Source organism: Camarhynchus parvulus, chromosome Z (assembly GCF_901933205.1).
Source record: "Camarhynchus parvulus chromosome Z, STF_HiC, whole genome shotgun sequence".
NCBI lineage: Eukaryota > Metazoa > Chordata > Aves > Passeriformes > Thraupidae > Camarhynchus > Camarhynchus parvulus.
In genome coordinates, this window is record NC_044601.1 from 30,418,056 (window position 1) to 30,445,257 (window position 27,202).

Genomic DNA, 27,202 nt, shown 5'->3' on the forward strand with positions numbered 1-27,202 from the left:
ATTTGAAAGCTTCCTTGGAATTCAAGTGACAGTAAATATAAACATTTGAAAGAAGGAACACTTCTGTTTCAACAGAGTGACTTTCTTTGATTCCTGTTGTTTAAGTAGAACCCAGGGTGCAATACATTTTTTTCTCTAGGATTTACACAATTTGTTAGGTTACATGTTTGTTCTACACAAGACCAGGTATTTTTTCTATTAAAAGTATGTATTTGATTATTTATTGGTAAATGGAGCTCAGAAACGGTATTATCTTTCCATGTACCGCTATTCTTGCATAACCAGTTGTCCTGGTTCAGGGCAAATTTGGGAGAGAATCCCCAAAGGGGCTCCTCTAGGAAAGCAGATTCAATTGGCCCCTCCCCCAACTGGTTTGGGAGAAACTACCTCCTTGGAGAAAAGTGGGAAAAATGTTTATTAAACAATAAAACCTAAACAATATTAAACAATAAAACCCCTTGCTGCTCCAAAAGAGATGACAAACTGAGAAAGTCTCTTCCACAGGTTGCAGCTCAGCTCACTTAGTCTCTGATCAGTCCCTACGGTGCCGGAAGTGCCACGGCCCAGGCCCGGCCCGGTGGGCCACAGGTGGAGCTGCTGGTGCTCTGCTGGTGTTCAGTCTAGAGCAGGTTTAAACAGGTCCAAGAAAAAGAGAAAAAACCCCACAGTCCAGGGAACTTCTTTGCCTCAGCTAGCTAAAACTAACTAAAACAAAGGAGAGCTCTGTCCCGCTGTCTGTCCCTCCGCAGACAACACAATCCAGGAGCAGGAATGTGGAGGAGTGAGTGCATTGTCTGAAAACAAACTGCAGCTTCTTCTCTCCCCCATTCACTCCCTGGACAAGTCTTAAAGGTGCAAAACTTACTATTCAGCATAAACAGAGCAGACGACTGGGGATAAAAGCATCATATAGTCAACCCAGGATACCAGTATAAAACCCTACCAACTCTGCTAGAATCTTATTCATTACTTATAGACATCATTTTCAAGAATGAGAAGGCCATAGGTTGACCATATCCCCAAAAAGGTTTTGTCAGAGGAATCTTACCTATTCTTACCACTAGGAAGTCTATATGGCTAAATCTAAGCTCTTGCCTCAGCCCACAAGTAACTGAGATCACATCCCAAAATACACTGTCCCTGTGGACACTCTTCATCAATCTTACCTTGTGATGATTTATTGCTGAAATTTATGCTAGTATCTATAAAGAATACTCTGCTTTCCAAGTGTCCTCTGAATTTTGTTAAAGATACAGGAAAAATTCTGTTCCTTCTTCATTGATGATGTTTATTTAAAGGATTATGCGCCGGCAGTTTATATACAAGCACAAACGGGACGGGACTACTGATGGATGTGTCGGAACCATTTATTCTCCAGAATCTTTATAATACATAGTTTTGTCTATGCAAAGATCCTGACAGTTCGCATCCAGGCAGCAAGCCAAAGAAACTCACTTGTTACAAGTCACCAAATACTCATCCTAGCCAATTACACAGAGAGAAAGTATATTGACAGTGATTCTATCCAATCAACATAAGCACACGTAGCTGGAGTTAAAACAATACTTGCTTGTTCATTTATAAGAAGACAAAGCATAAAACCCTATTCATAATTTCAACCTTGCTATAGAAACTTTTTGCAACTTAGAAAGTTATTCCGAATCGCTAATACATAGTTCTATTGTTCTATTCCTCACGTCTTTGTTACAGCTTAACAAGATTCATCAGCAATATCCATAGCTCTGCTGCACTGAGGCCTGTCTGTTTTCCCACAAACCTGAAACCCTCTAACTTTATGGATTCCTACAGATTGTATTTCACTGTTCATCTTTCTGAGCTTTCTTGACTCATAGTGGCAAATACATTACTTTATCCTGAAGTCCTTGAACACCCTGACTATTCAGTACTCCATATTTAAGTACAGTTTCAATTAGGAACAACTCATAGGGGTAGAAACAGACTTTTTGCTTTGTACTAGAGTTTCAAATATAGTAAAAAACCCCAAACATGTAAAAAAAAAAAGAATGAAAGAAAAAGAACCCCCCAGGTTAACCAATCTCCAAAAGTTTGAAGTCTGTTTTGAATGTTCATTTGAGAAAACACAAAAATGTTTTCTCTACTGCTGAGAAAGCAGCAAAACCACTACAAAATTACACAGCTTTGTCTATCAATTCCACTCCCTGTGAGTTGTTTTGAAGACTGCATTGAATTAAAGAATTTCAAGCATTAAAAAATAATCTCCACTATTGTTTATTCACAGTTAACACCTTTTAATGTTTAGTGTCAGAAAGACAGCATATTAAGGAATAAACACTAGCACTTGTTTGTTCCCTCTATGATCATTTCCAATAAAATATTTCATAACAGACAAACACTCCATAAGAACACAGTTTACAATAACCATTTGCTGAAAACAGGGTAGATGCATTTTTCTGATGTAGGTATTCACCTTCTCCAGGATCCTCAAAGCATTTTTCCTGTCTGTTCAGGGAAGAATTCAGGGCTCCACTGAATATATCAGGTGTACTGAAGGTTTCTGGGATAAGAATACTCCAGTGCAAAAGACATCTCAATGCAATAGAATCCAATACTTATACAAGGGGATATTTTACCTCTATTAGCATCTGAAAAAACCAAGCTATGCACTTACAAGGACCAAAAGAAACACATTAAAAAAATCAGACAAATGCTTCAAGTTATCTATTTTTATTACAAAATTACACTTGGTGTTAGTTGCATACAACAGCATAGGCTGACAGTGTTGCACAGCTGCTCCCACACACGGTGACAGCTGCAGTGCCTACTTGCACTAATCAGGTTACTCTATATCCCCTATAGTTAAGTTACCTGCAGTCACTACTGCAGCAAACTCATGAGACAGTGTTAGGAATCACAAGTAGGTAAGCCACAACATGAGACATGGTTTTAGTGCTTCACAGACTTGTAGAGTAACTTATGTTGGAAAAAACCTCTAAGATCAAGGCCAACCATTAACTGAGCACTGTCGATGTAATAGGTATACATTTATGTATTTTTAGTTAGGAACTAAAACCTTTACCTGGTAGATTTCAATAATTAAGCCTTAATACATTTCTTGACTGCAGCTAGAGCCATCAACAGTATCAGCAGCAACTGAGAACTATATAGCAGTCTGCACTCCTCTCCCATTGCAATACTTACAAATGGACTTTGAACTTGTTGATGACCCTACTTAGCACAGCTTTAGAACAGCTTGAAAGCCTAACACTGTTTTCTTCCATCTTCAGTTACTGCTCTTTATCCGTCAGTGTGCTGCTCTGTTCAGTGCCTGAACTGTGCTTGCTCTTAAGGGACCTTCCAATGTATCGCCAGTACTCTTTTCGGATGGTGTCTTTTTCTTTAGCCAGAATTTCACACAACTATGAGAGAAAAATGAGAGACTGGAGTATTAAACCAAAAAGCTTACAGAATCCTTAATTATTATAAAATGCATACAACCTGTATTTCAGATAGTGTTAGAAATATGTTCCTCTGCAACATTTGTTTTATTCATGGGATTTGTAACTGTTTAATGACATCAAACTAATGACAACCCCAGTTGGTAGCCAACCAATCTGACACTGCACAAAAATCCCTCCAGGCCCATTTCAGTTGTACGAGTTCCCTTTGATTCATTCCCATGCCTACCACTCATCATCCATGCCAGCCTAATGCACCCTGTAATAGAGCACACTACACTTCCTGAGAACCTCGAACGTTTTTAGTCATCCAACAGGCTGTAAACCACTTAATTCCAAACACTGGAAGATCATCCTGCTCTTGAATCTTCAACACTCTTGACGGACTGACAGGAGATCTTTTATTTCTGGTTTTTGTCCCAAAAAGGTTCTCCATGCAAGTCAGTAATCCTCTCTCATGCAACATTAAGAGTTGGTGCAGATACTTCTACATATTTGGGTTTTTTTAAAATTTTGATCTGAGTAAGCAGCACAATAGAAATCAATACTACTTACAGGACAAGCTGTGTAAATTTTACACAGTCTGAACACTACAAATGTTTTAGTAAATTCCATTTTATTATGCAGATGACATTGCCTTACTCAGTGAAATGGAGTTAAGAAATTAAGAGCTTTGATGTCTAAACAGAGAAGTCAAAATCAGTGAAATAGTATAAAGGAGCTAATTGCACTTGTTTACAATCTAGTCCTGGAACACAACAATGGAAAAGTGCTGAGAAAAAACAATGTTGGAACACAAAGACTCCAGGCGAAACTGCAGATCTAATGACATCAAGTTCCAGTCAGTCTCACAGTGAATGGAAAGTGTTCTCGTAAAAACTATGCTACAAACTGCAACAAGGAACAGCCGAGTATGAAACTCTGGGAGATACACAACATTGCCAGAAGTAATTTATGCTCTCTAGGAAGTGGTGCCTGACATTTCTTACTGAACCCCAGTGCCTGCTGGCCATAACCTAATTCTGTCAACTTTGTTAGAAAGAGCTAAGGGCCAAGGGAGCTCAACGGAGGTTGTTTAGACATGGAAATTCTGAGAAAAATTCATTAATCTACAAAGAAGAGAGTGAGTTAATGCTATAAAGTAAACATTTAAAACTCCTCTATTATTCAAACATGTTCTTTCTTCTGCAGGTAGTATTAGAGACCTTCCTTCACCACCATATGAAGAAAATTTAAGAGTAATTTAATAACTGGCTAGTTATTATTTATATTTAAATTAATGAGATCCTTGTGATTGTCTGGCTTTTGTGTTAAACTCTTCATAGACTTCTCATGATTAACAACTAACCTGTTCTATTTATGAAAATCAATCTCATTTTGTCAAGATATAAAGCCAGACAGGAATAGGTAGCATCCCTGGAAAGAAAAACCAAGCTTTCAAAATGTACCTCCAATGCCTTGTTCAGTGTTTCTTCCTTGTTATCGCATTGGTTTTCTAGCATATCTTCATATATGTCCACAAGAAAGGCAATCAGATAGGGTGAACTGTGACTAGGCTGTAAATTCAACAGTTCTTCCAGCAGATTCGGATATTTAGAAAGACCACGATCCTGTAGGATCCTTGAAGAGAGGTTAATATACTTGACACATAATGATGGGAAATCTGGTGTGAATAATTGCATTTTTGTTATGATTCTGTTACTTGAAGATTAGGTTTGAAATCAGGCTGCAAATACAAGTAAGTCAGAAAGTAAGCAGCATGCAGAACTAGTATAGCCTCATGTTGTAGCAAGCTGGTATAGCTTTTGTTCAACTGAACAGGAATTACACTGAAAGCATGTCAGTTATTTCCTATCTATGCTTTTTAACACAGTGACATTACAGGCCAAGTTTTTAAAAGCATGAGAAGTACTTGTAGTCCTTCTGCAAGAACTATAGGGCAGAAGCTTAGCGAAAAGTTACAGATAAATTAGGTTAGAATATAATAACCCTTTGTGACAGTATTTGCCTGCCTGCTTAAGCACACTACACTAGAACAAAAAGAAAAAAAAATCTTTTTAATTAAGAAGTAGGCATCAGACACCTCCCACAGATTCTTTGCCTCATGGAGAAATACACCTCACCCTTTTAAGTAGTTCCAAGCACTCTCATTATGTGGCACTGCTGTGATCATCTCAAGAGTGTACCTGCAAGGAAAAGGTAATGGGTCATGAATGCAACTGGTAACAACGCAGTTAGAAATTACCTGAATGTGCTCAGAAGCTTCCAAATGCATATCTCTAGTCTATACTTCACTCTTTTTGTAGATCATCTCACCTGGGTAGATCACAAATTGCTCATAATATAATCATCAGAAGTCTCAAAGAAGCAGACACTATGTTTTAAGTGTTCAAATTGCTGGAATTTATACAATAATGAATCAGTTCTCAAAATTATTAGCAAAAACACTGTGAAAACAACTTAATACACTCTCTCTACACTCTGTGCTAAAAGAGTAACTTATATCTTGATGCTCAGAAATGGCAAGGGGCTGAAAATGGCCAGAGTAACTGAGCTCTGTTAATATGACTACAAGTGGTATGTTCGGTACCTATTTGCAGAACTTTTTTCCTCAGGCTGCACTCAAGCAAACCCACAGAAAGGCAGAGCTTGAGCTTTCATCTCACACAGCCTTCTGCAGCATTTCTGTGAAAGCAACAATGAGGCAACTGCTGTAAAAGCAAAGCAACGAAAGGCACCTCCAATACAGCCAGAAAGCCACATTTCATCTACACAAAGCAGATTTATCTTCTGGCTTTTCCCAGCATAACCAGGCATTCTGATGATTTTCAGAGGCTGCAGATAGAGAAGTATCTGATATATCTAGAGTACTAAAAAATACCCACAACTGTAACTGTTTTTAAACATTCCCCAGTCATTGTGACAAAGAACAAGTTTATAAACCAACCAGCAGTTCTATAATGACATCTGGGAAACCTTAATCTTAGCCAGTCTGGTTCTTAAGATGGTACCCAATTATCTTGGCAAGATCAGGAGAGGATGTCCAATCTAAACTCTGGAGATCAAAAGTTGAAGATATCAAAGTCTAAGTCATGGAAATGGTTCAGATTCACTGATCTACAGGAAGGTTATAAACTGGAAGAGAAGTAAAACTTCTAGAAGGTTGCAAAGACAACCATGGAAGACGGTGAGGGCTGGGATCCTCTATGAATAATGCACCAAAAGATTCAGAGATTCAGTCTTTCTTTGAAAAATAACTCTATAAAAAATCACAGTACCTTAATTGCTTCTTCACTTTTGACAAATATCTTCTCATAAACATCAACCCTAATCAGCTGTCTGAGATATGAAGAGGCTTCTCTTACCACCTTGGGTAGTAAAATATGTCTAGAAGCCCAGTTTGTCTTCAGTTACAAACATGCAACCTAGAAACAGTGAGCACAAAACTCTTTTTCCTGGAAACTAGCCATCTCACAGAGGCAGTTCTCTTTGTGCCAATCACACACTCCTGAAAGGTTTATTTTTCCAGCTGCATCAAATTCTTCACAAAAGGCAACTCCTCTTCCTACAAACCATGTCACTGTATTGGGTTTGCATGGCCTGTTTCTTTGGTAGCGGAGGGTGGCTACAGGGGTGGCTTCTGTGAGAAGCTGCCAGAAGCTTCTTCCATGTCCATCAGAGCCAGTCCCTAGTGGCTCCAAGGATGGATGTGCCATTAGAAAGGCTAGGCCTATTAGAAATGATGGTAATGTATTTAAGAGAAAAAACAAAGGTGGTTGCACAGTTTTATTTGCTGCAGACACAAAGGTCAGGGAAAAGGAAGAGGGCAGAGGTGCTCTGGGCACCGGAGCTGAAGAGTGCCTCTTTCCAAACATTCTAGGAGTAGAATACTAATGAACAGCACAGCAGTGTCACAGATCTTCTGTAGCTTGTCCTACTATTACTAGTTCACCATAAACCCCAAAGTTTTGTTTGCACAATAGACAGCAGGCCAGGGAAACCGATTCATGATAGCAGCTTGCCCAGGATAAGCAGAGCTTGCTTCAGTCTGACACTTGATCTGCTAACCGTGAATGTTAGTCCCAGAAGTGAATAAAAATCAGAAAACAAAGCCCAAGGGTACTGTGAAAGTATTCCTTTGCTTTCATGTAATGGAGACTGTTTAATATATGCCTGAATAGCATTACTAACCGGACTTCTCTGTCTAGGACTGCTGGGTCATCATAGCCAGTGGTGTTGAAAATGACAAAGTGCCGTTGGTTCCAAACAGAGTTGTTTCTCACATCTTCTCTCAAAAGCTGGTCCACATAGTCTAGTTCATTGTCCCATAATTTGAACTCCTACAGAAAGGGAAGGAAGAGAAAGTATCACAATCAAAAGTTTTTATTTTTTTAAACACATTCTTGTTCTTAAGTTGCCTGAACATCAGACAGAGCCTTTTTTGAAGAAATCAACAGAAAGTTAAAAAAAAAAAAGATTGCAGGTGAGCTAGGAACATGCTACACTACTCAGTGGTACACAATGGTATTAGCTCATCATTAAATTCACACACACAACAGTAAGCAGACAACAATCCAATTCTTTGAACTCGTTTCCTAAAAGGGACGTTTATAGCTAACCTCTGCCACACATTTAAAATGCGGGTTATTTAAAGAATCAAGAGTTCTGTGGATACAATACCTGAATAACCCATTGTCTGTGTTGCCAGGCATGGTAATTTTTGGCATCTTGGTTAAGAATGTCAGCTATGAACTCAAGCTCTCGGGACGGATCCTGCAGCCACTCAACCAGCACCCGTCTGTGATGCCTAATGATGAGAAGAACAAAGTCTAAATTTTTTTGGCGAGTGTGTGTTCTATATAACAACAGCTTATAGCAAGTGCACAACTTAGGAAAAAAACCCACTAGTTAAATACTTCAAATTAAGCATACCAGAACATTTCACTTGGCTCTGAGAAATGCATGACACATATTTATATTATAAAAAATTCTAACCAGACATATACCATGGCCAATCGTCTCATTTTAGACAAGTAATATTCACCTGAAACAACACAGTTTCACACTCATGGTCAAAGTCTTCAGCAGAGTAAAGTTTTCTACTACTGCATAATTTCTCTACCAATTACAATACTGCTCTTTCGCCTATTCTGATTAATTTTGCAAAAAACCCAACAACAGGCAGGCAAATTCCAAACCACAAGAAAAGAAAATATACTAATTTATGTGTGTGTTCTCAGTTGCCTTTTCACAAGTCTTTTTTTTTTACCTGTCAGACTTATTTTGGCAGTCTAAAAATTGAAATTAACAAGAAAACAACACCTGCTTAGCATGTTATAATCATATACGCTTAGAAAAAATATCTGAAAGGAGCTTTGACATGATGCAACTCCATTTAACTCCTCCACCACAACTGGATAATTTACAAAACAAATATTATCTGCAAAAACATTAAGAACAGGAAAGAAAGCATGATTTTACCAGACTTGGTAGTTCTTTGGCTGATCTTCAATGATAGCTGTAATGTACTTAAGTTCCTCATGGAGATCCTTTCCCAAAGACTGCAGGAGGACTCTCCGGAAATGCCTGTATAAAAGTCAAGCATTTGAACACTGCAAAGGGACTTTCCTAAAATTCACAGAGAAGAACATGGAATCACCTTTGTTCACAGTTCTTGTAAATGATATTGAGATAAAAACAGTGCAAAAAGCTAAAACTAATGCAAAATCCTTAACCACATATCTAGTTCTGTTAAAGGGCTTTCAATTATGGAACAGCACAGAACTAGGATATGACTGGTTGCAACAGTACATGATCTAAGATTGTAACAATCATGTTCAAGTTAATCTGTACCCATGATAGTTTTCTGTCACAGAAACTAAGACTTCTGTGCTTGAAACAATGCAAACTTTCTGATTTTATGGAAATTAGTGGAATGAAGATGTACAAGAGGTACTTGTTAGCTTGTGAGTAAAATGCCCTACTCTGAATATCAGAAATTCACTGTTTATTTATTACCTAACTTGACAGATCTTTTAAAATGCAAAAAGCATTAGTAGTTATTATTAGTAGTAAATACATAAATTATTTGCCATTATGTTTTTATGCCTCTTCTCCAAGTCAACTGAGGGCATCTTCAGTATTTTGCCATGGACACATTATCAGGTCAGTAATCTAATTTTAAACTGCAACGTCCTTTTTGTGGCTAACCCTGACCTTGACTGATAATATCCTTAGAGCCAAATGAATGAAAACCACTGATTTAACATGAGGCATGGAAAAATACTGAACAAGGGCTTTCTTTGGAAGCTCACTGGAAAGGTACTCTTCTCCTCTGTGTAAATTCAACTAGGCATGCCTTAATTCAATGAACAAAACATTAAAGACTTAAAAGGTAGGCAGTTGAATGACCACAGAAACAATACCAAGACTACCACATACCATACTGTGTAGTTTGCAGCATTTAACTCAATGGCATCTGCTGTTAACTTGAAAGCTCTTTCACTTCTCTCATCCCGCTGCAGAACAGCCCGGAAGTAATCATAGACATCTCGGACTAAATAGAGAATAGCATCTTAGCCAATGGCCTGAACAGGGGGTAAAGTTAATAATCCTTTAAATTGCTTCCTACTTTCTGTGCTCTAAATACACCTCTGTAAAATGAATCATACCTATCAATCTGAAAGCATTTTCCACTGAGACCTGTGCAGGATATTAGCACACCACAAAGCTGCACAAGTGTGTTAGAAGAACACCATCAGCATAATAGCCAAAACAATCATAAAAGATCTGTGCTGCTTACTCTCAGTACTTCACCAGCTGCAAGAACTTCATGTTTTGCTTCCATTTGTGGGCTGGAAATGTCTTGTGACATGAACCACACTGTCTGCTGTATTACCTCTTAAGCCATAGGATTCTCAAGGAGAACCCTGGCTATTAACATCTCAGATGAAGATTCAGCTTCAAAGATGCTTGGTGAAAACACCACACACAATCACCGTAACACAAGGAATTAATTTCTTCACAGTATCACTCTACAAAATGTTATCCAAAACATGAAGTCTTGTTTCAACAATGGTTAAGGGCAGAATATATTTAAGACTTACACTTTTCACTGTAGATGATCTGAACTACGGGATTCGGCCCATCATTCTGAGGAACAGGTTCAATATCAGCCCATTCCTTCCTGTCCCTGTAAATACATGTTTTTGTGTTTTCAATGTTTCTAAAAAGCACAAAATGCTACTCAAATCATGACACGCAAGAACGCGTGTCCAGTAACACATCCTTGCTCTGAACAGTCCCTACTATTTTAGCTACGTTATTGTCTGTAACGCAGACCAGCATATAAATACATAAAGGTGTCCCCAACATAAGAAGGACATGGAGGTGTTGGAGCAGAGCAGGGCCACCATGTTGACAAGAGGACTGGACCACCCTTAAAAAGACAAACGGAAAAAGTTGGGGCTGTGCAGCCTGGAGAAGAGAATGCCGTGTGAAGACTTCAGAGTAACCTTCCAGTATCTAAACGGGACCTACAGGGAAGCTGGAGAAGGATTTTCCGTCAGAAACTGTCACGATGGGACAAGGAGTACAAACGGAGAGAGGGAAAATTTAGGTTAGACATTGGGAAGAAATTCTTTGACTGTAAAAGTAGTGAGACACTGGACCAGGCTGCCCGGAGAAGCTGCGTATGCACCAGCTCTGGCAGTGTTCAAAGCCACGTTGGACAAAGCCTTGAGCAACTGGATCTAGTGAAAGGTGTCCCTGCCCCTCCCAGAAGTTCCCCACTCCTCCGGCCCCAGCTCCGCCACTCCGCGCCCCCCACCCCATGCCGTTCCGTGCCGTGCTGTGCTCGCCCGGCCCGGCCCCGCGCCGCCGCAGCCGTACCTGTACAGCACGTAGCCCGCATCTTCCCCATCCTCTTCATCCTCCAGCAGCTGCCCGAAGCCGCCTTCCGGCTCGCTGCTGCTGCCGCCCTCCACGTCCCCCTCCGGCTGCAGCTCCACCGCCTCCACCGCCCTCTCGTCCGCCGCCATCACTCCGCCGCCGCTTCCGGGACCCGGCTGCACCACAAAGGCGGGGGCGGAGCGGCCGCGCGGCTCGACAGCGCCGCCCCTGGCGCGGAGGGCGCGTGTGGCGCGTCCCGGGAAGGTGCCGCCGGCCTTGTCTCCCTCCGCCAGGGAAGCGCCCGCCGGGCTTCCTCACGGAGAGTTCACACCGGGGAGGGAAACAAGGCCTGGCGCCATCTTAGCCTCAGACGATCTGACAGGACGAGGCAGAGGAGTTTGGCCACTGCAAAAAAGTGAAATTGGAGGAGGTTTTGAAACAGCCGCCTTTAACGAGTCGGAGAAATTGGAGAAGGCAGCACACCCAGCAGGAGCTGGGCGTGTTTAGCCTGGAGAAAAGGAGGCTCAAGGGGTGACCTTGTCACTCTTCAAAGTACCTGAAAGAAACTGTAGCCGCATGGGAATCGGCCTCTCCTCACAGGCAGGCAGTGACAGGACACAGTCTCATACTGCACCAGGAGAGGTTCAGGGTGGACATCAGGAGGAATTCCTTCACAGAAAAGGTGATTAGACATTGATATGGACCAGCCAGGGTAGACTGGGCCATGGTCTAGCTGACAAGATGGATGATCTCAGACATCTTTTCCAGCCTAAATGATTCTGTGATCTCCTGATGTGCTGTTGGTCAGCAGGCCAAAGTAGCTGAGGACATTAGGGAGAGCAGCTGATGTTTGTGATCTGGGGCATTTTGAGATGTATTAGCATGGAGAGAATTAGAGAAAGGTGGAGCATGTGCAGTAGCAAGTGCTTTGCATGCATCTGCATCTGTACTGTATTCTCAGGGAGGTGGGAAATCATTCCATATGTGGTAGAAATGGTTAAAGTCTTTAATTTTGAGCTGCTGTGTGTTTCACGTCTTTCACAGTGATTTTACGAAAAGAAGAATGGTGCCATAGTGACAATGAGGGAGTATAAATGCACAGCTGCAAATTGAGACACAAGATCCAGTACAAGGAAGAATCAGGCCCACAGGTGGTTCTTGTGTCAATGAGCAGCTTTGTCTCCTTTGGGAAGTCACTTGAACTCTGTGTTTCCTTGTCTCCCTGCCTTTTCTTCTGCCCTGTTTTATTCTGAGGACTTCATTTGTTCCTGCCAGGATGTTTGTACAGTGACTCTTTGGAGTGCATAGTGTGGTTGCTGCTTCTTAGTGTTGCAATAATATAGACTATACTAATTGAGGATATTACTATTGGAATTACTATTGGAATTGAGGATAAAAACCAGAGAAATCTACTGAAAGGCTACTTTGAATAACAGGACTGAATACAACAGAGAGGGAATGGGCATATCTAGAGACAGAGAGGATACCCAGGAGGACCTAAGAGAAAAAAATGTTCTAAAGTGCAGAATAATAAAAAAAGAGAGGAAGGACAAACATAGGCATAAAAAGAAACAAAGTGTCTTAAAAACAGATCAGAGGAAGTGTGTACATATGAATGAGAGAAACCTCACATGCAATAAATCCTATTTCTAAGAGACAGAGCAGAAAGAAAAGCTGTTGTTCCTGATCCATGGAAAGACAAGTTGCATTGCAAGTTTGTTAGATACCAACAGCTCTCCATGGATAGGGGGCACCACGAAACGCAGATCTTTAAAAAATCTGGTTTATTAGCTCTGCTATTTGAGCAACAGTTGTGGTTTTTTGGTCATTTTCGTCCAGAATTCCTATGTGATGATTTGGCCCTGCCATTGCTTATGATGGTATCATCTTTACCAGCTATTTAATATGGATTACAGACAAACTAAATCCTGCAATAAGAGCTTATTTCCTCAGAGTGGCATAACAGGACAAGAAACAAAAGTGAGTCTCTCTCTGATGCCAGCCACTGGATTGAGCTGGTCCAAGAACAGCTTGTGTATGGCATGGGACGGATGGCAGATCATACAGCTATCTCTCAGGACTCAGTTCTGTATTTTCAGTCTGAAGATGTGGGTTCTGGTGTCTGTGGACTGCTTCAAAAGGTTTGAGGGACAGTAACTGAGAAAAGTCATGCCTGTTGAAGGAAGCTGAAGCATTTTACAGTTAAGTTTTGTCTTTGTGAGAGCAATTAGGAGTCCACCAGCTGAGGAAATGTGAAAGCCAGGAATATAACTAAGTTTAAGATTTCAGACTAGATCAAAATGCAGTGGGATCACAGAAAGTCCTTCCATAAAACATACCAGGTCTCTGATCCATTTCCAACCACTCATTTTAATTGACTGAACTACACACTCATTGTGCCATGCTAGCCTCAGTCCTCACAGACTTCTGCTTTCACATGAATCTGCTTTGCAAAATAATACTTGGAGATTCTTGCTGTATCCCTCATGACTAAAAGTGAGTTGAGATCCTTCATGTTCAGGTCAAATATCTGTAAATGCTTCAAGATAATATTCAACTTCAAAGATAATATTAAAATTCAGCCTGAAAGCTTCTACTTAAAAATATGACTCCAACAGCTAAAACCTTTGGGAGGAAGCAACAAATAGGACAAGAGCTGGGATTAATCCCTAAACAAAGACTGGCATATAAGTAAATCTGTATGTCCCAGCATTGTAGTGTCAGTTGCTAGTTTTCATCTTAGGAGGAGACTGGTAGTTCAGAGAGAAATCAGAGCTCTCTGGTGCAGTAAGAGGTAGGTGTTGCTCCAAAGGGGCTACTGGCAAGAATAGCTGTAGTGGAAAGGGAGCAGAGCCAGCATGGCTAGGGTCTCATGGACACTGCTGCAGAGGGCTGGATTCGGGTTGCCTGCTGGGTGCCCTTCTGATCCTCTCAGGAGGGCTGCCAGCATTACACACCTAGAATAAGGAGATGAGCTGTGTGCATAAAATTTCTACAGCTTTTACCAGTCAGGCATTTCAGTTGAGTCGCAGGTGTCCCCTTTGCCTCCTCTGGAATTCTGCTTCCCTCCACTCCCTCAGCTAATCAGCTCCTTGCAACCACCCCTGCCTGCCATGTCTGGGGTAGAAACAGCAGATGCCTCACTTTCAAGTGTTTCTGTATAAATATAAGTACCTATGGAGAAGTGTATAGGTATCAGGTATTTCTGTGTTAATACAAACGTGTCTGTATGCAATATGTGAATGACATGTACAAGAATGGGTGGTTCCTAAGTCTGTATCTGGTGCGTAAGTACTGAGCTGACCTTGCAGAACCAGGCTTTTGGAGTAAACATCTGTAAAGAGTAAGAGGTGCACCAAGTGTTTCCCAGCTTCAGGAAGCCCCGAGCAGGTAGACAGGACCGTTCCCTGGTCGGCACACAGGGCCCGGCAGGAGTACCCCGGCAAGGCTGGAAGCACGGCGGGGTCTCAGCTGCGGGGCGCCTGCCGCAGCCCCGCTCCAGAGGGACGAGGGATGCGCCCTCCCCTCGGCGAGTGCGGGCCGTCTCTCCCAGCTCCTCGGGGCTTCCCAGCTGCCGTGACGCATTTCTCTGACTGCCCGCTGGCCTCATGCAGTCCATGTAAAGTCTCCGTCAGGATAGCGCCAGCACTGTTGTAAAAAAAAAAACCTACAAAACCGCAAAGCGCGCTATTATGCAAACAGCTATAGGAATCAGTGTCGGGGCGGATTTATTTTTGGGAACTGGGTGAGCTCTTGCAGTGAGGGTTTGCAGAAGACCAGTCGGGCAGGGCGCAAGGGATGGCGCTCTGATGGCGATTAGTCCTTCCCTGTGCAGGCCCCGGGGGCCCGGGGCAGAGCCGACCCCTTCCCCGCCCCCGCGGCTGGGCGGAGGGAGGCGGCATCCGCACCGCCCCCGCCCCGCGCCCGCCGCCCCTCTGCGCTCCAAGTGGGTGCACTAGCTGAAAGTTAAAAAAAAACCAGCAAAACACCCCAAACCCCCTCAGACCCGGCCAGAGGGAGACGGTGGCGGTGAGGCGGGAGCGAGTTTCTCGCGGTGAGTACGGCGGCGGGCCCCCGGCCGGACGATGCCCGACCCACGGCGGGAGCAGGGCCGGGGCTGCGGGGTTCGCGGAGCCTCGGGAACGGAAGGGGCAGTGTTTCGGGGAGCGGGAAAAACCCCCGCTGGGATGCTGAGCCCATAGAATTGCGGCGACACAGAGCTGGAAGGAGAGGTGGGGGGCAGAGCTGGCAGGAAGTTTGGAAGGATTTGCAGGGAGCTGCTGCTCCCGCAGGGCAGCCTGGGGTAGTGATTTATCCTTCTTCCCTCAAGTCCTTTGGGCCTCCGCTCAGCCTGACAGAGGTGGGAAGGCTTTGCTACGTCATCCTTGCCAGTGGTGCTGGGACGGGACAGAGCTTTCCTTGCCTGGCCCAGTCCAAGTATGCACCGCAGTGCTGGGCAGAAGTGTTGCACGTTGGGGACGGCAGATGCAAAAATGAAGTGGCTCAGTGGTACCCTGGGTTAATAGGTGGAGTACACCCATGCTGTGGTCAGTTTCCCCTCTAGAACCTGAAAGTGTGACAATTACTGCTAACTCTTTTACCAGGGCAGGGGTTAGGGCGGTATTCAGTGGATCATCAGAATCTTGCTTTTTGCCATGTGCTGGCCTGGTAAGATATATGGTGTTAAAAATACTGTCCAGCTCCAGGTGTGCTAGCACAGCAGTGGGCAGAATTCATCCCCTTCCCCTCCTGGTGGCACTTTTTGGCTGTACTGCAGGAGGCACAGAAGGTGCAGAGGCTTTATGGAGAATCCTGCCTGATCTGAGAAGCACTTAACTGGCAGCCATGCACTTTCACACCCACACAGGCCTTCAAAAGCGGCTGGCCTGTGCAGAGCAGAATTGCACAGCAGGGTTTCATGTCAGCTTTTGCTAAAGAGGCCTTTCTGATGTTTGAGGGAAAGGGATGAACTCATGTCTCAGTGGGAGCAGAAAAAGAATTTTTATCCTCTAGCTGTCAGCACCACCCTGATAGTACAACAGCAAGCAGTAGGTTTGGGACCCATCCCTCTTTGTCAGGGCTTTAGAACTTTCTGATTGGGATCAAGATGGGGGGAAAGCTGGCAGGAAAATGGGCATAAATTTCATTGTCATATCTCTTAAGTTTTCAGAACACCCCCATTTTGAAACTTTACATCTCTGAGAGAAGTGCTACAGTCCTATCTTTCTACCATCCTTTATTTTTATTTTTCAAGACATGGCTGGAATTTTACAACTTCTCCTGTTGCCAGGAGTTGGGATTTTTGTGCAGAAACATCCCTCATGCAAGAAAACAGTAGGGTTCTCTGAAAGCCAGAAAAAGCATTGGGGAAGGGAAAGTTATTTGAAGAGAGGCAGACCAACACAGGTGCAGATTACTCAGAAAAGGGAACTTTTTAAATTTAACTGGGTTTGTGTGTGTATTGTGTGGCTACTTTCTCTATGCATTGGACACAGAGCATATTCCATGAGTTTTCTTTATGTTTGTGAAGAGAAGTTACAGAAGACTGAAATGTAGTAAGTCCAAGGCCAGGTAGTTGTGTGCCTTTCCAGGAGCATTTTCAGAGATTGCCCAGGGAAGGAAGGTCTTTCATTGCTTCCCTATTTGTGAGTCTGCGAAAAGCAGCACAGCTTGACATCTGAAACTTATGAAAGCAGTGGCCCTCATACTGTACTGAGCCAGTGCCATCAGCATTCCTTATGCTAACTGCAAGGATGAGAGGATGTCCAGGATGTCTGCAGGGAGAGTATGTGCCTGGGGCTTTGTGAGCAAGAGTGCTGCCTTGTGCAGGCTGCTTTCTGGATATCTGGCTGAAAATGTGGCTCTGGCACCTACAGAAGGCTATGGGTAGACATGGAACTAAGCACTGAGCTTTGAAGGAGCTGTCTGTGTTGATGCTCTACTCTTTTTCAGCAGCAGTCACCATGAAGAGCAATAAGGATAAAGTGGAAAAGCCCAGCAGCAAAGAGTGAAAACTTTGGATGAGCTGACCTTCCTAATGCCTAGATGTAACTGCTCTGGCAGGCCTGGTAGTACAGCATGATTAGGATGAGAAGGAAGATACTTTGGGCATCTTGCTTCTGCTTTGCAGCTGCCTTTTTCCTTGTACTGACACTCCAGGTACAGGGACAAGGGGGTGGGGTATGTATGAGATTGCTGTCAAAGCAGGAGACAATTCTGTCACATGAGAGAGGCGACAGACATTTTCCATACTAGTCAGTGCTTCACCAGGAGTTACTCTGTTAGCGGCGTTGGCCTTGTGGTGATAGCTGACTCTGGAAATGACATAACCCAGAGAATACTTGTATATATCCTTAGCTCCTGGAGGAGTTTTTCAGCAATGTTGCAACATACCATGCCATGTTGTCTTGCCTCTATCCAGCATTGCCTCCTCTTTTCACGTGTTTGAACTTCTTAGGCTGGGGGACAAGGCCGTAATGGGTTTTTTAACAGCTAATTTCCAGAAGAAACCTAGCTGCTGAGGGGCTGTTTTCTGCCCTATGCATTTTCCAGGGAGAAAGCAGAAGTTGTGTTGTTAAGTCACACATGATGAGGGCATGTCTTAGTACAGAAATGTATTTCCTGCCTTCTCCTTACAGTTTAAAATTAAAGCTTTTGCTGTTCTGACGTATGACCTGATGTCTGCAGTCAGTGAAATGCATCCCGTTTCACTGACAGAAACTTAACACACTGACTTAGTGCTTGATACCTTAATTCTGGTTTGCAAGTAGATGTCCTGGCTAATGACAGTGATGTGTTGTGAAATGTATGTTTATTTCCCTGAAGGTTATCACCGAACTGGGCAATTCAGAGAATAAGGTGTCAGTAATCTCCAGTTTACACAGCAGCCCATTAAAGCCTGGGGAGAGACATGCTTTTCAGTTTAAGAAGCAGGAACTTCACAGCAGCTTCAAGACAGAGTCTGATGTAAATCACTATCCTGTCCTGCTCTGGTGGTCTCCCCTAACTGGAGAGACAGGGAGATTCAGTCAGTGTGGAGAGGATGTTTGCTTCTTTACTATAAACAAGACCTACCAGCACAATCAGATGACAAGAGCATTTCTGTTCTATGGTAAGAATCTATTTGTTTTTAAAGAAGTAACTTTTCCTCCTGCTTAGTTATTTCCCCATAGGGATTAAATATTCTAGGTGGCAATGACTTAGAACAGGAAATCTATGCAGCTCATTGGGTTAAACTTTGCCTGGTGCTGAATACCATTACAAGTGCTCTGTAAAACTACTCTGAAGAGTGACCATGTAAATCTGTAGTATGACTGATGCCTTGTCTCATGGTGCTTTCCAATCACATGTACTCCCTGTTCATGGAAGAAAAGACAATTTCATGTCATTGCCAAAGCATTTAAAGACAGTCGGAGATCAAGCCAACTTCTTCCAGTCTTCTGGCTTGTCACCCCTAGCAGACGCTCTGCAAGGCCTTTGTTGCACTTGTGCAAGTCTTTTGTCTAAAAATAATGCATTCTCTGGTAACAGTGCAACTCCCCTGCCTCATGTGCCAAGAAATTACTAGCAGACTCTAAATGGAATGTAGTGAAAGAAACCTATTGATTCCATACAGGGAGCAGCAGTTAGTGCAACTTCTGAGCTGCTCAGGGACTTCCCATTACATACACTGTAAAGTGAGTCTACAGAGCATGAAAGATGCATCATTTAAAAAGTAGATTGTACTTCATCAACTTTGTTCTTTTTCCCCATACAGTTGTTTTTGAAAGAAAGCCTAAGTTTTAGGTGGAAAAATAAATTAAAATGCTTTTCTCTGACTGGTATGTTCAGATATGTTGTCTGGAAATAGAATGAATCAGGATACTGAATCTCATTTGCTCAATCTGAATACAGGTTAACTGGAAATATAGAGAAGAAGGGCCCTAAGCTTTGTTGTTATCAGTGAACCAAAAGCTTCTCATCACTGATCTTTTTAGATCTCCAAGTAGGTCAGCTTTATCAGATAATATGATGGTTAATCATGAAAGCAAAGGAATAACAGCAAAGGAATGAGAAGCTGACCCAATTAAAGACAAAGAAAGCTGGATTGCATGACAGGAAAGCTGTAAAGTCTGGTGATTTTGGTCTCTAGTAGTAGTTTCATTTGTCTTTTTCAGTATTAAAAGGATTGTTGCTCTTCATTTTTAGCAGGCTTCTGGACTTAGTTTACTCTCACATTTTTAAAAGACAATTTATACTGGGCGTAAGACTCTCCCTGTAGCTTTTTTTTCCTTTTTATAGTGATGCTGCCTATGAATTTTGTAAAGGCAAGTGTCAAAATATACAAAATTGTTACTTATTTTTAAACCACAGTAAATGATCTCACAATGCTAAAACACAGAGTTTTTCTTTCATTCTCTCATTCTCTCTTTCTCTCCCTCTCTCCCCCCTGCCATGATACAGTGGGCTGTGAGTCTGCTAAAAAGGTATATTTTACTTTCACAGATTTTCCCTCTAAAGAGCCTGTTGAGGGAGAGTTAGATATCTGAATTTCCATGCTAAGACTGGATCAGAGCACAGTTTCACCTTACAAAAAATGCAATAATTTCCCCAGTATTTGATCAGTAAGCTAGTCAAGAGAAGAATGATCCAAAGATTAAGAAAAGCACTGTGCGAAAATACAGGATATTGATGTTTCCCAGCACAACTGCTTTGTCAGGAACACCAGCTTTTCTGCATCTTGTCCCGACTCACTCTCCTGGCCTGGGGAGCCCCTCAGTATAGGTGATAACTTTGTCAAGTGTTGCTGTCTTTTTTTTGAAATGAAATGTGGCATCTCCTTGCTAGACTTTGCTTCTGCTTTTGGGAGAGATTCCCACCTCCACCTTTTCAGTGTCACATAATTCATAGAATGTAGTATTTAGCATGAGATGTCAATGTGACTGAGTCAGCATGAGCTGGATCTGTCAGGGCCTCAGGGTTGTTGTTCCTAAGAGAGGTTGTTGTTCCAACTGTTCTGTACTGGAGCACTGAGTCCTTGGAGTATGACTTCTGAATGGAAGATGTCTTCTAAAATGCATAACTTCTCCTAGCAGCATATATATTTCTCTTCTGCATATCTAAGATTTCCAAATTAATAGTTAGGAAGTGAAATTGCTCATAATTCTAGTCTTGTGGTACTTTTTTCTATTCCATCATGTGCTTCCTTATTTCCTTCATCTCATGGGGTAGGGGGCATGCTGATGTTATCTTCCCTTTAACCCTTTTTGTCTTCTTGCTGGACTGAGGTCGATTAAGTATTAAATTGTATTAAATTCAGTTGTTCTGATGCTCTCTGATCTGTACTGTGTCCAGTTTTGGGCTCCTTATTTCAAGAAAGACATTGAGGTGCTGGAGCATGCCCATAGAAGGGCATCAAAGCTGGGGAAGGCTCTGGAGAAGGAGTTCAGTGAGGATTGCTGAGGGAGCTGGGGTTGTTCAGCCTGGAGAAAAGGAGGCACAGGGGTAACCTTATCACTCTTGACAACTCCCTGACAAGAGGCTGTAGCCAGGTGAGGGTTGGCCTCTTCTTCCAGGCAACCAGTGACAGAATGAGAGGACACAGCTTCAAGCTGAACCAAGGGGACATTCAGGTTGGACATCAGGAGAAATTTTTTCATGGAAAAGGTTGTTAAACATTGAAATGGATTGTCCACAGTGATAGTGAAGTCACTATCCCTGGTGTTGTTCAAGAAACAACTGGTCATGGAATTAAGTGCCATGGTCTAGTTGACAGTGTGGTGATTAGTCAAAGGTTGGACTTGATAATCTTGGAGGTCTTTTCCAACATAAATGATTCTGAGATTCTATGATTTTATAGTGCATTTTTCTTTACATTTCTCTTTGCCTGACTTAACTGTCTCCTAGTTTGGTAAGTTTTATGTGTTGCTTTTTTGTCTTTCTCTCATTCTTGTCTGTGTTTCCATCCCCTTTTCCCTGCAATACTACCTGAAAGAGGGAGCACCTTTGTAAGAGACTGAGCTGCAGTGCTGTCATTTCAATTCACAGCATTTCATTATTGTAGGTATGCACTGTTTCTTCTCTTGGCATCACCTAAAACAAAGTGTTTTCAAAGCCAGATAGACTTTATGAATTGCTCCATGAAAATTTGATTAACTTTTAGTTTTCGTCACCTTCTTCTGTCGCAAAATAACACATCAAAAACAAGATAACACATCAAAAACAGAAGAAGCAAATAGCATTTTTCCTTGAGTGGTATACTCTTTCATCCTTTTAGTGCTGAGGACTTAGGACCTGAGCAGAAGACAGAAGGTCGATATTTATAGTGGCCTTAAACATACCCACCTGATGTTCCTGAAGGATCTGGCTCTATAGGAGATTTTTACATTACTGACAGCTAACTTCTGTCTCTGTTGCAGTAATGAAGTCTCATATTAGTTTTATAAGGTCGTCCCTGGAGTCATTTTGGCAGGCTCATATAGTTTCAAGGACCACTGGGCATTTTTTAAAATCTTCTTTATATCTTCATTTTTAGATTAGTATTCTGTGTGAGACTTTTGCTAGCACTCCCTTCTTTTTGCCATCAGTGGTTTGAGGTCAAGGGTAGAATGGAGAGTGAAAAGTTACAAGTGTGAGTGAGATGGTGCTAGGACCCACCTCTCAAGGATGGTAACTGAGGTTCCTTTTAATAGATTCCTTGGGTGAATTAGAATGAAACCACTGTGGATGACTGGTGGGTATAGATCAGCCAGGTTTATTTCAAAACAATTTAATTGCAGTGGAAAGGAGGTATATGGCTCTTCTCATTCTTTCCTATAAAAGTATAAAAGTCTCATGAAGAAAATATGTAAGGAAAAGAAAGAGAAAAAGAGGAGGAAGGGATAAAAGTAAGGAAGTAGATAGTGAAGAGGAAAAAGACCACCTCTGATGGATCCAGTGATGATTCTTGACCATTGCAATTTTGATGTCCAAGATAGCAGTGATGGTTGCAGTCTTCATTCACTGAGGGTAGGGGCCTGCAAAACAAAGAGTGTACTGGGTTATATACTTTCAAATTGGCATGGGAACACCTAGATCCCTTCCCAGAGTGGGAATTTTTTGTGTCTGCAACATTACAAGGCATGTGCAGTCTTATGGAGAGCTCCTGGTCAGAGTTGAGGTGCTTTGTGGTTGTTTGTGGTCCATAGCCCCCTGTCGAGATATGGCGACTGTTTGACCCTTCTTCTTGTGACTGTGCATCTCTGTGTTATGGTGAAAGAGGGAAGTTTGCATGGAGAAAGCATTACCCCGCCTACAGAGAATCTGCTGCTTACTGGCCATTCCCCTTAGTTGGTTTGAACACAACTTGTTTAAGACCTTATATTCCTAATTGTCATCCATGGAGTTTGCTACACAAAGGTTAGGCTGCTACAGATGGTAGTTTATCTGAAGATAAGAATTTGTGATATTTTCTGAACCAGCTCTTCAGTGTTAGTTTCAGTTTTTGATCCTGTCTTGCTTGACAATATTAGCTAAAAGTTTTGTATGTTCAGTGCCTTTTCTTAAGTAGAAAACAGATACGGTTCTAGGACAGTGAGGGAGCATCTTGACAGAAACGGGGCAAGTTTGCATTTAATCTGCAGTAAGGCTGGTCGTGAGAGTGTAGTGCAGTAGTAATGAAGGGAGAGCAAGCAGTGCATTAATGAACTGGTACTTTCAACTTAGTTTTGTACAGACCAGCCTTTGATAAAAGTCATCTAGGTTTGTCCTAAGGCTTCAGTCACACTTTCCCAGTTTCTGCAGTTGACTGTTTTTAGAGTTCAGACATTACTCTTCTTCTACTATTGCCATTACTTTGAGGAGCTGTCTTCGACCAGAAGACAGTTTTATGTATATGGTAGGAGCTGTGATACATCACCTCTTAATTTTCTCTTTGAAAAGTTAATAGTTTGGGTTCCTAAGTCTCTACAGTACGATGTCTTTTAAAAACTTGAAGTAATTATTTTTTTCTCCTTAATCCTGTCCAGGATTTTAGCATCCATTTAGTTGTTTTATTACTAGAACCAAATTGAGTTCTGTGGTAACCATTTTCCTCACATCACAGAGGAAATACCATCTGTTCCCCTGTTTAGAGAACCAGGGGATTATTAAGCGTCTTACTAGTCTCATTTCAGTGCATTAAAATATGGAATTCCTAGTGATCCTTTGAAATGAGAGGCCTTTAAACTAATATGACATGAAAGGAAACCACTTTAATATTAACTAGTGATCCACTTCTCTAGGTTCTTCTGCTATGAAATTAATTTTTATCTGTCATTATGCTCTTGTGCCTTTGCATTGATTGCATTCTTTGAAATAACTGCCTTATAGTGTCAGAAATGTGATGGTTGTAGTGCTGATACTAAATTAAAACTAGACTTCTGTCATTGTAGTTAGTTTCACATGTTAGATATGAGCAGGATGAACACTGTTTGCTTTTGTCTAGGTACTGACTTCAGTATAGACAGTTTACCTCTCCCTCGTAAAGACTATCATGACTGGGCCCTTTTCCATGAAGAGTCACCAAAAAACAACTACAAACTCATCCATGAAGCAACCATCACCTTATTCAACCACACTGCAACATTTAGCCGCCACTCCCACCTGCCACTGACCACTCAGTATCTTGAGGGTGTAGAAGTCCTGAAGTCATTGAAGTTCATGATCCCCCTGCAGATGAAAAATAGCCTGAGGAAAAGGCTTGCACCGCTTGTGTATGTGCAGTCTGACTGCAACCCCCCTTCTGACCGGGACAGCTATGTGCGTGAGCTGATGTGCCACATTGAAGTAGACTCTTATGGGGAATGTTTGCACAATAGTGACCTTCCTCAGCATCTCAGAAATCCAGCTGCCATGGATGATGGAAACTTTTTAAAAATACTGGCGCAGTACAAGTTCATTCTTGCTTTTGAAAATGCTATCTGTGAAGATTATATCACTGAAAAACTCTGGCGGCCACTGAAGTTAGGAGTAGTGCCAGTGTACTTTGGGTCTCCCAGCATTGTAGACTGGCTTCCTAGTAACAAGAGTGCAATCCTGGTATCCAGTTTTTCACACCCTCGGGATCTGGCCCGCTATATCAAAACACTGGATACAAATGATGAAGAATATGAGTCCTACCTACAATGGAAACTGAAAGGGGACATTTCCAACCCAAGACTGCTTAGAACAATGAAGGAACGCAAGTGGGGAGTGCAAGATATCACCCAGGACAATTACATTGACACCTTTGAGTGCATGGTTTGTAACAGAGTGTGGGAAAACATCAGACGGAAAGAAAAGGTATGTGTGAATTTGTTTTTGTGTCTCAGAGAGGCTTTAAAATGGCATTAGGGTCAGGTTTGTCCCGGGAAGTTTGGTTACCAGATTTCCAACTAGCTGACAGCCATGGTATTCCAGTGCCATGGGGTTGTGTATCCTCATGTAAACAGATGTTGAGAGTGCGTGTTCCTCACAGTGCTGCAGTGCAGTGTGTGAGCACATGACATTGACCACTGAGCTGGTGATCGTTTTCAGCTAGAGGTTTGGGTTGTTCAGGGAGGAGATTTTTTCATGTTGCAGAAAGTAACCTAACATGTTGACCTTCTTCAGATGACCTGGAACATTTAGAAAGAGGTTGCCCAGAAAGGTTGTGGGATCTATATCCTTGGAGCTGTTTTAAGACTAAACTCAATTTTGCCCTAGGCAATTTTATATGATTACACCTATTTGGAAGAGGGAACTGAACTAGAGATCCATGTCTTCTGATCTGTCTTATGCACTCTGTCACTGTCAGGTTCTATATATGTGTGGGTACAGTCACATGCCATTGTGTGTGGGCACATTTGGTGACTAAACACTGAAACAGTTTCTAAGCCAGGTTGCATGTTTGTCAGAAGCTGTACTTTAGCTGATGACCATCTGAGCAATACATTAAATGGTCAGCCAGTAGAGGGGAGATGGAGAAAACTTTTGAAGTTATTAAGGTGAGCTGAAGTGATGAGAATTACAAACTGGCAAGAATTACACTTAACCAGACTTTTCTGTTTAAGTCCGGTGCAAAATCTGGACATATGTTTTCTCTTTGAGTTAGGAATGCAGCCATGGAAAGGTAGAGAATAGATAGATACAGATATTCCTTCCCCATGCTTTTGTGGCTCTCTAGTCAGTAAAATGATGAAGACCAGTTTACTCTACTGGCCAGATTCATGGCTTGTTTTTTTTCCCCTTAGAAAAAGAATCTCAGTAAGTGTGTGCATATTTAAGATGAAAACAGAATATAATGATGAAAATATAACTCCTTGTCTTGTAATTTCATTTTGTGTGGGCTGGTGCTGCTCATTTGTAGCCAAACCTTATCTGAGACTCAGATGCATGACTCGTCAGCATGACTGATCTTGTCCCAGACGCTTAGGGGAAGCCTTCCACAGGGACATGGGTAGAGCCTGCAGCACGAAGAAAAGTGTAACTGATGTGATTTGACAGTTTACTAATGGCATAGCACTTTTTTCTCTGTTTGCCTACGTTCCTGAATAACCCCTTTTATTTGTCTTCGTTGCCAGGGATGGCTGCCCCAGAGGTGGAAGGCTCAGGTTAATCATCTGAGCTGCCCCAAACCAGAGGCATTCTGGTTCTCATCGTCAAACCCTGGCTGGATCTCTCTCCAAAAGATGTGGATACCAAGCTTTGAGCAATCCAAGAAAGAAGCCTGGGCACTGAGGCACCTGGTGGAAAGGAACAAGAATTTTACAGCTGAAGAATTTTGGATGCTTGTATTCAAAGAATAAACACAACGGACCTGTAAAACAGAGTGAGCGCCTCAGAGGAGTTCTGTGGAATTTTCTTTTGCAGGTGACCTTATCATTTAGGATTAGTAGCCATGGGAAGTAAGACCTGTGAGACTGAATTTACTATGTTCAGTGCTCAGTGGGCACTGAGAAATGCTAAACAGTCAAATCATTCTGCTAGGTAATATATGCACATATATATGCATATATTTATATTTAGAATGATTTATATTAATTGTCATTTGTTCAACTGTTTGGGCATTAAGGTCCTGGTTGTCAGGATTCTCGCAGCCCAGATTTAAGCACACAGCTAATTATCCTGAAGCAGATGGCTCTCCCTTCATCTTTAGATACATACCTGCTTGGTCTCAAGACCCCTTTTTCCCCAGTCCAGGACCCTCTTTTGCTGTATTGATAGTCACAAGGTGCAGAGCAGCTGACACTATTGCAGAGGTACAGCTTCTGTGCTGCTTTGGAGGTAGACTAAAAACTTGGGACTGTGTCCCTGGCTAGCTGTTTATTATTGAATTTCCTGGCATCAGCAAATTTAAGCAGGGACTTGGCGGGCTTTGTGTCCTGACACTGAGTGCCAATGTAACGTACATTAGTGGTTGGCACAAGGAAGCACCATCTGTTAGTGTCCGGGGACAGATTGAATGAAAACATGCTGGCTCAGATTTACCCACCATCTTTTGCTAAAAATAAGCGAGCACATGAGTATCTCTACTCCCCAGAAATAGGGTTGGCTTAGATCTGACTTATCTTCTTGCCTTTCTGATGATGTATTTGTATTCTGATGGTAGTATTTGTATCATGTATAAACAGGAAATTATACAATTAAAAGGGCAGGGATAATACAGAGTCCATTGGTGCTGAAGTCTTCAGTAGGCCCAAGGAGAAGAAGGCAGCCTTCCTGTTTTAACACACAAAACCTCAAATTACTTAATCTGATGAAGAATAAAATTTGGTGATCTTAATCATCACTTGCCAAAAGACACACCTTTGGCTGGTATTTAGACTGTTGCAGTTTTCTTTCCAAGTTCTTTCAACTTCAGTCTGTGGAGGAGTCAATTTTCAGAGGATCTGCAAAATGGCAGTAACTCTGTGAAGCCA

General features: G+C 42.1%; 2 protein-coding genes across 3 annotated transcripts; one reads left to right on the plus strand and one right to left on the minus strand.

Moving 5' to 3' along the window:
• Positions 1-2,257: 2,257 nt before the first annotated feature.
• FNTA (farnesyltransferase, CAAX box, alpha) lies at positions 2,258-11,511 on the minus strand. 2 transcript variants are annotated; one of them, XM_030969131.1, is made up of 9 exons: positions 11,328-11,511; positions 10,544-10,629; positions 9,879-9,993; positions 8,919-9,023; positions 8,118-8,244; positions 7,629-7,777; positions 5,561-5,623; positions 4,886-5,057; positions 2,258-3,398 (listed from the first exon to the last, which is right to left on the minus strand). In XM_030969131.1, exons 1-9 carry the CDS (start codon positions 11,474-11,476, stop codon positions 3,267-3,269), a joined length of 1,098 nt encoding a protein of 365 aa, XP_030824991.1. In that variant the 5' UTR covers positions 11,477-11,511; the 3' UTR covers positions 2,258-3,266. The 2 variants fall into 2 exon arrangements, with proteins under 2 accessions (XP_030824991.1, XP_030824992.1); XM_030969132.1 differs by lacking the exon at positions 4,886-5,057.
• A 3,627-nt stretch (positions 11,512-15,138) lies between these two features.
• Positions 15,139-26,944, plus strand: FUT10 (fucosyltransferase 10). The gene is made up of 5 exons (XM_030969328.1): positions 15,139-15,381; positions 17,283-17,486; positions 18,153-18,438; positions 23,770-24,605; positions 25,865-26,944. Exons 2-5 carry the CDS (start codon positions 17,406-17,408, stop codon positions 26,087-26,089), a joined length of 1,428 nt encoding a protein of 475 aa, XP_030825188.1. The 5' UTR covers positions 15,139-15,381; positions 17,283-17,405; the 3' UTR covers positions 26,090-26,944.
• Positions 26,945-27,202: the final 258 nt, after the last annotated feature.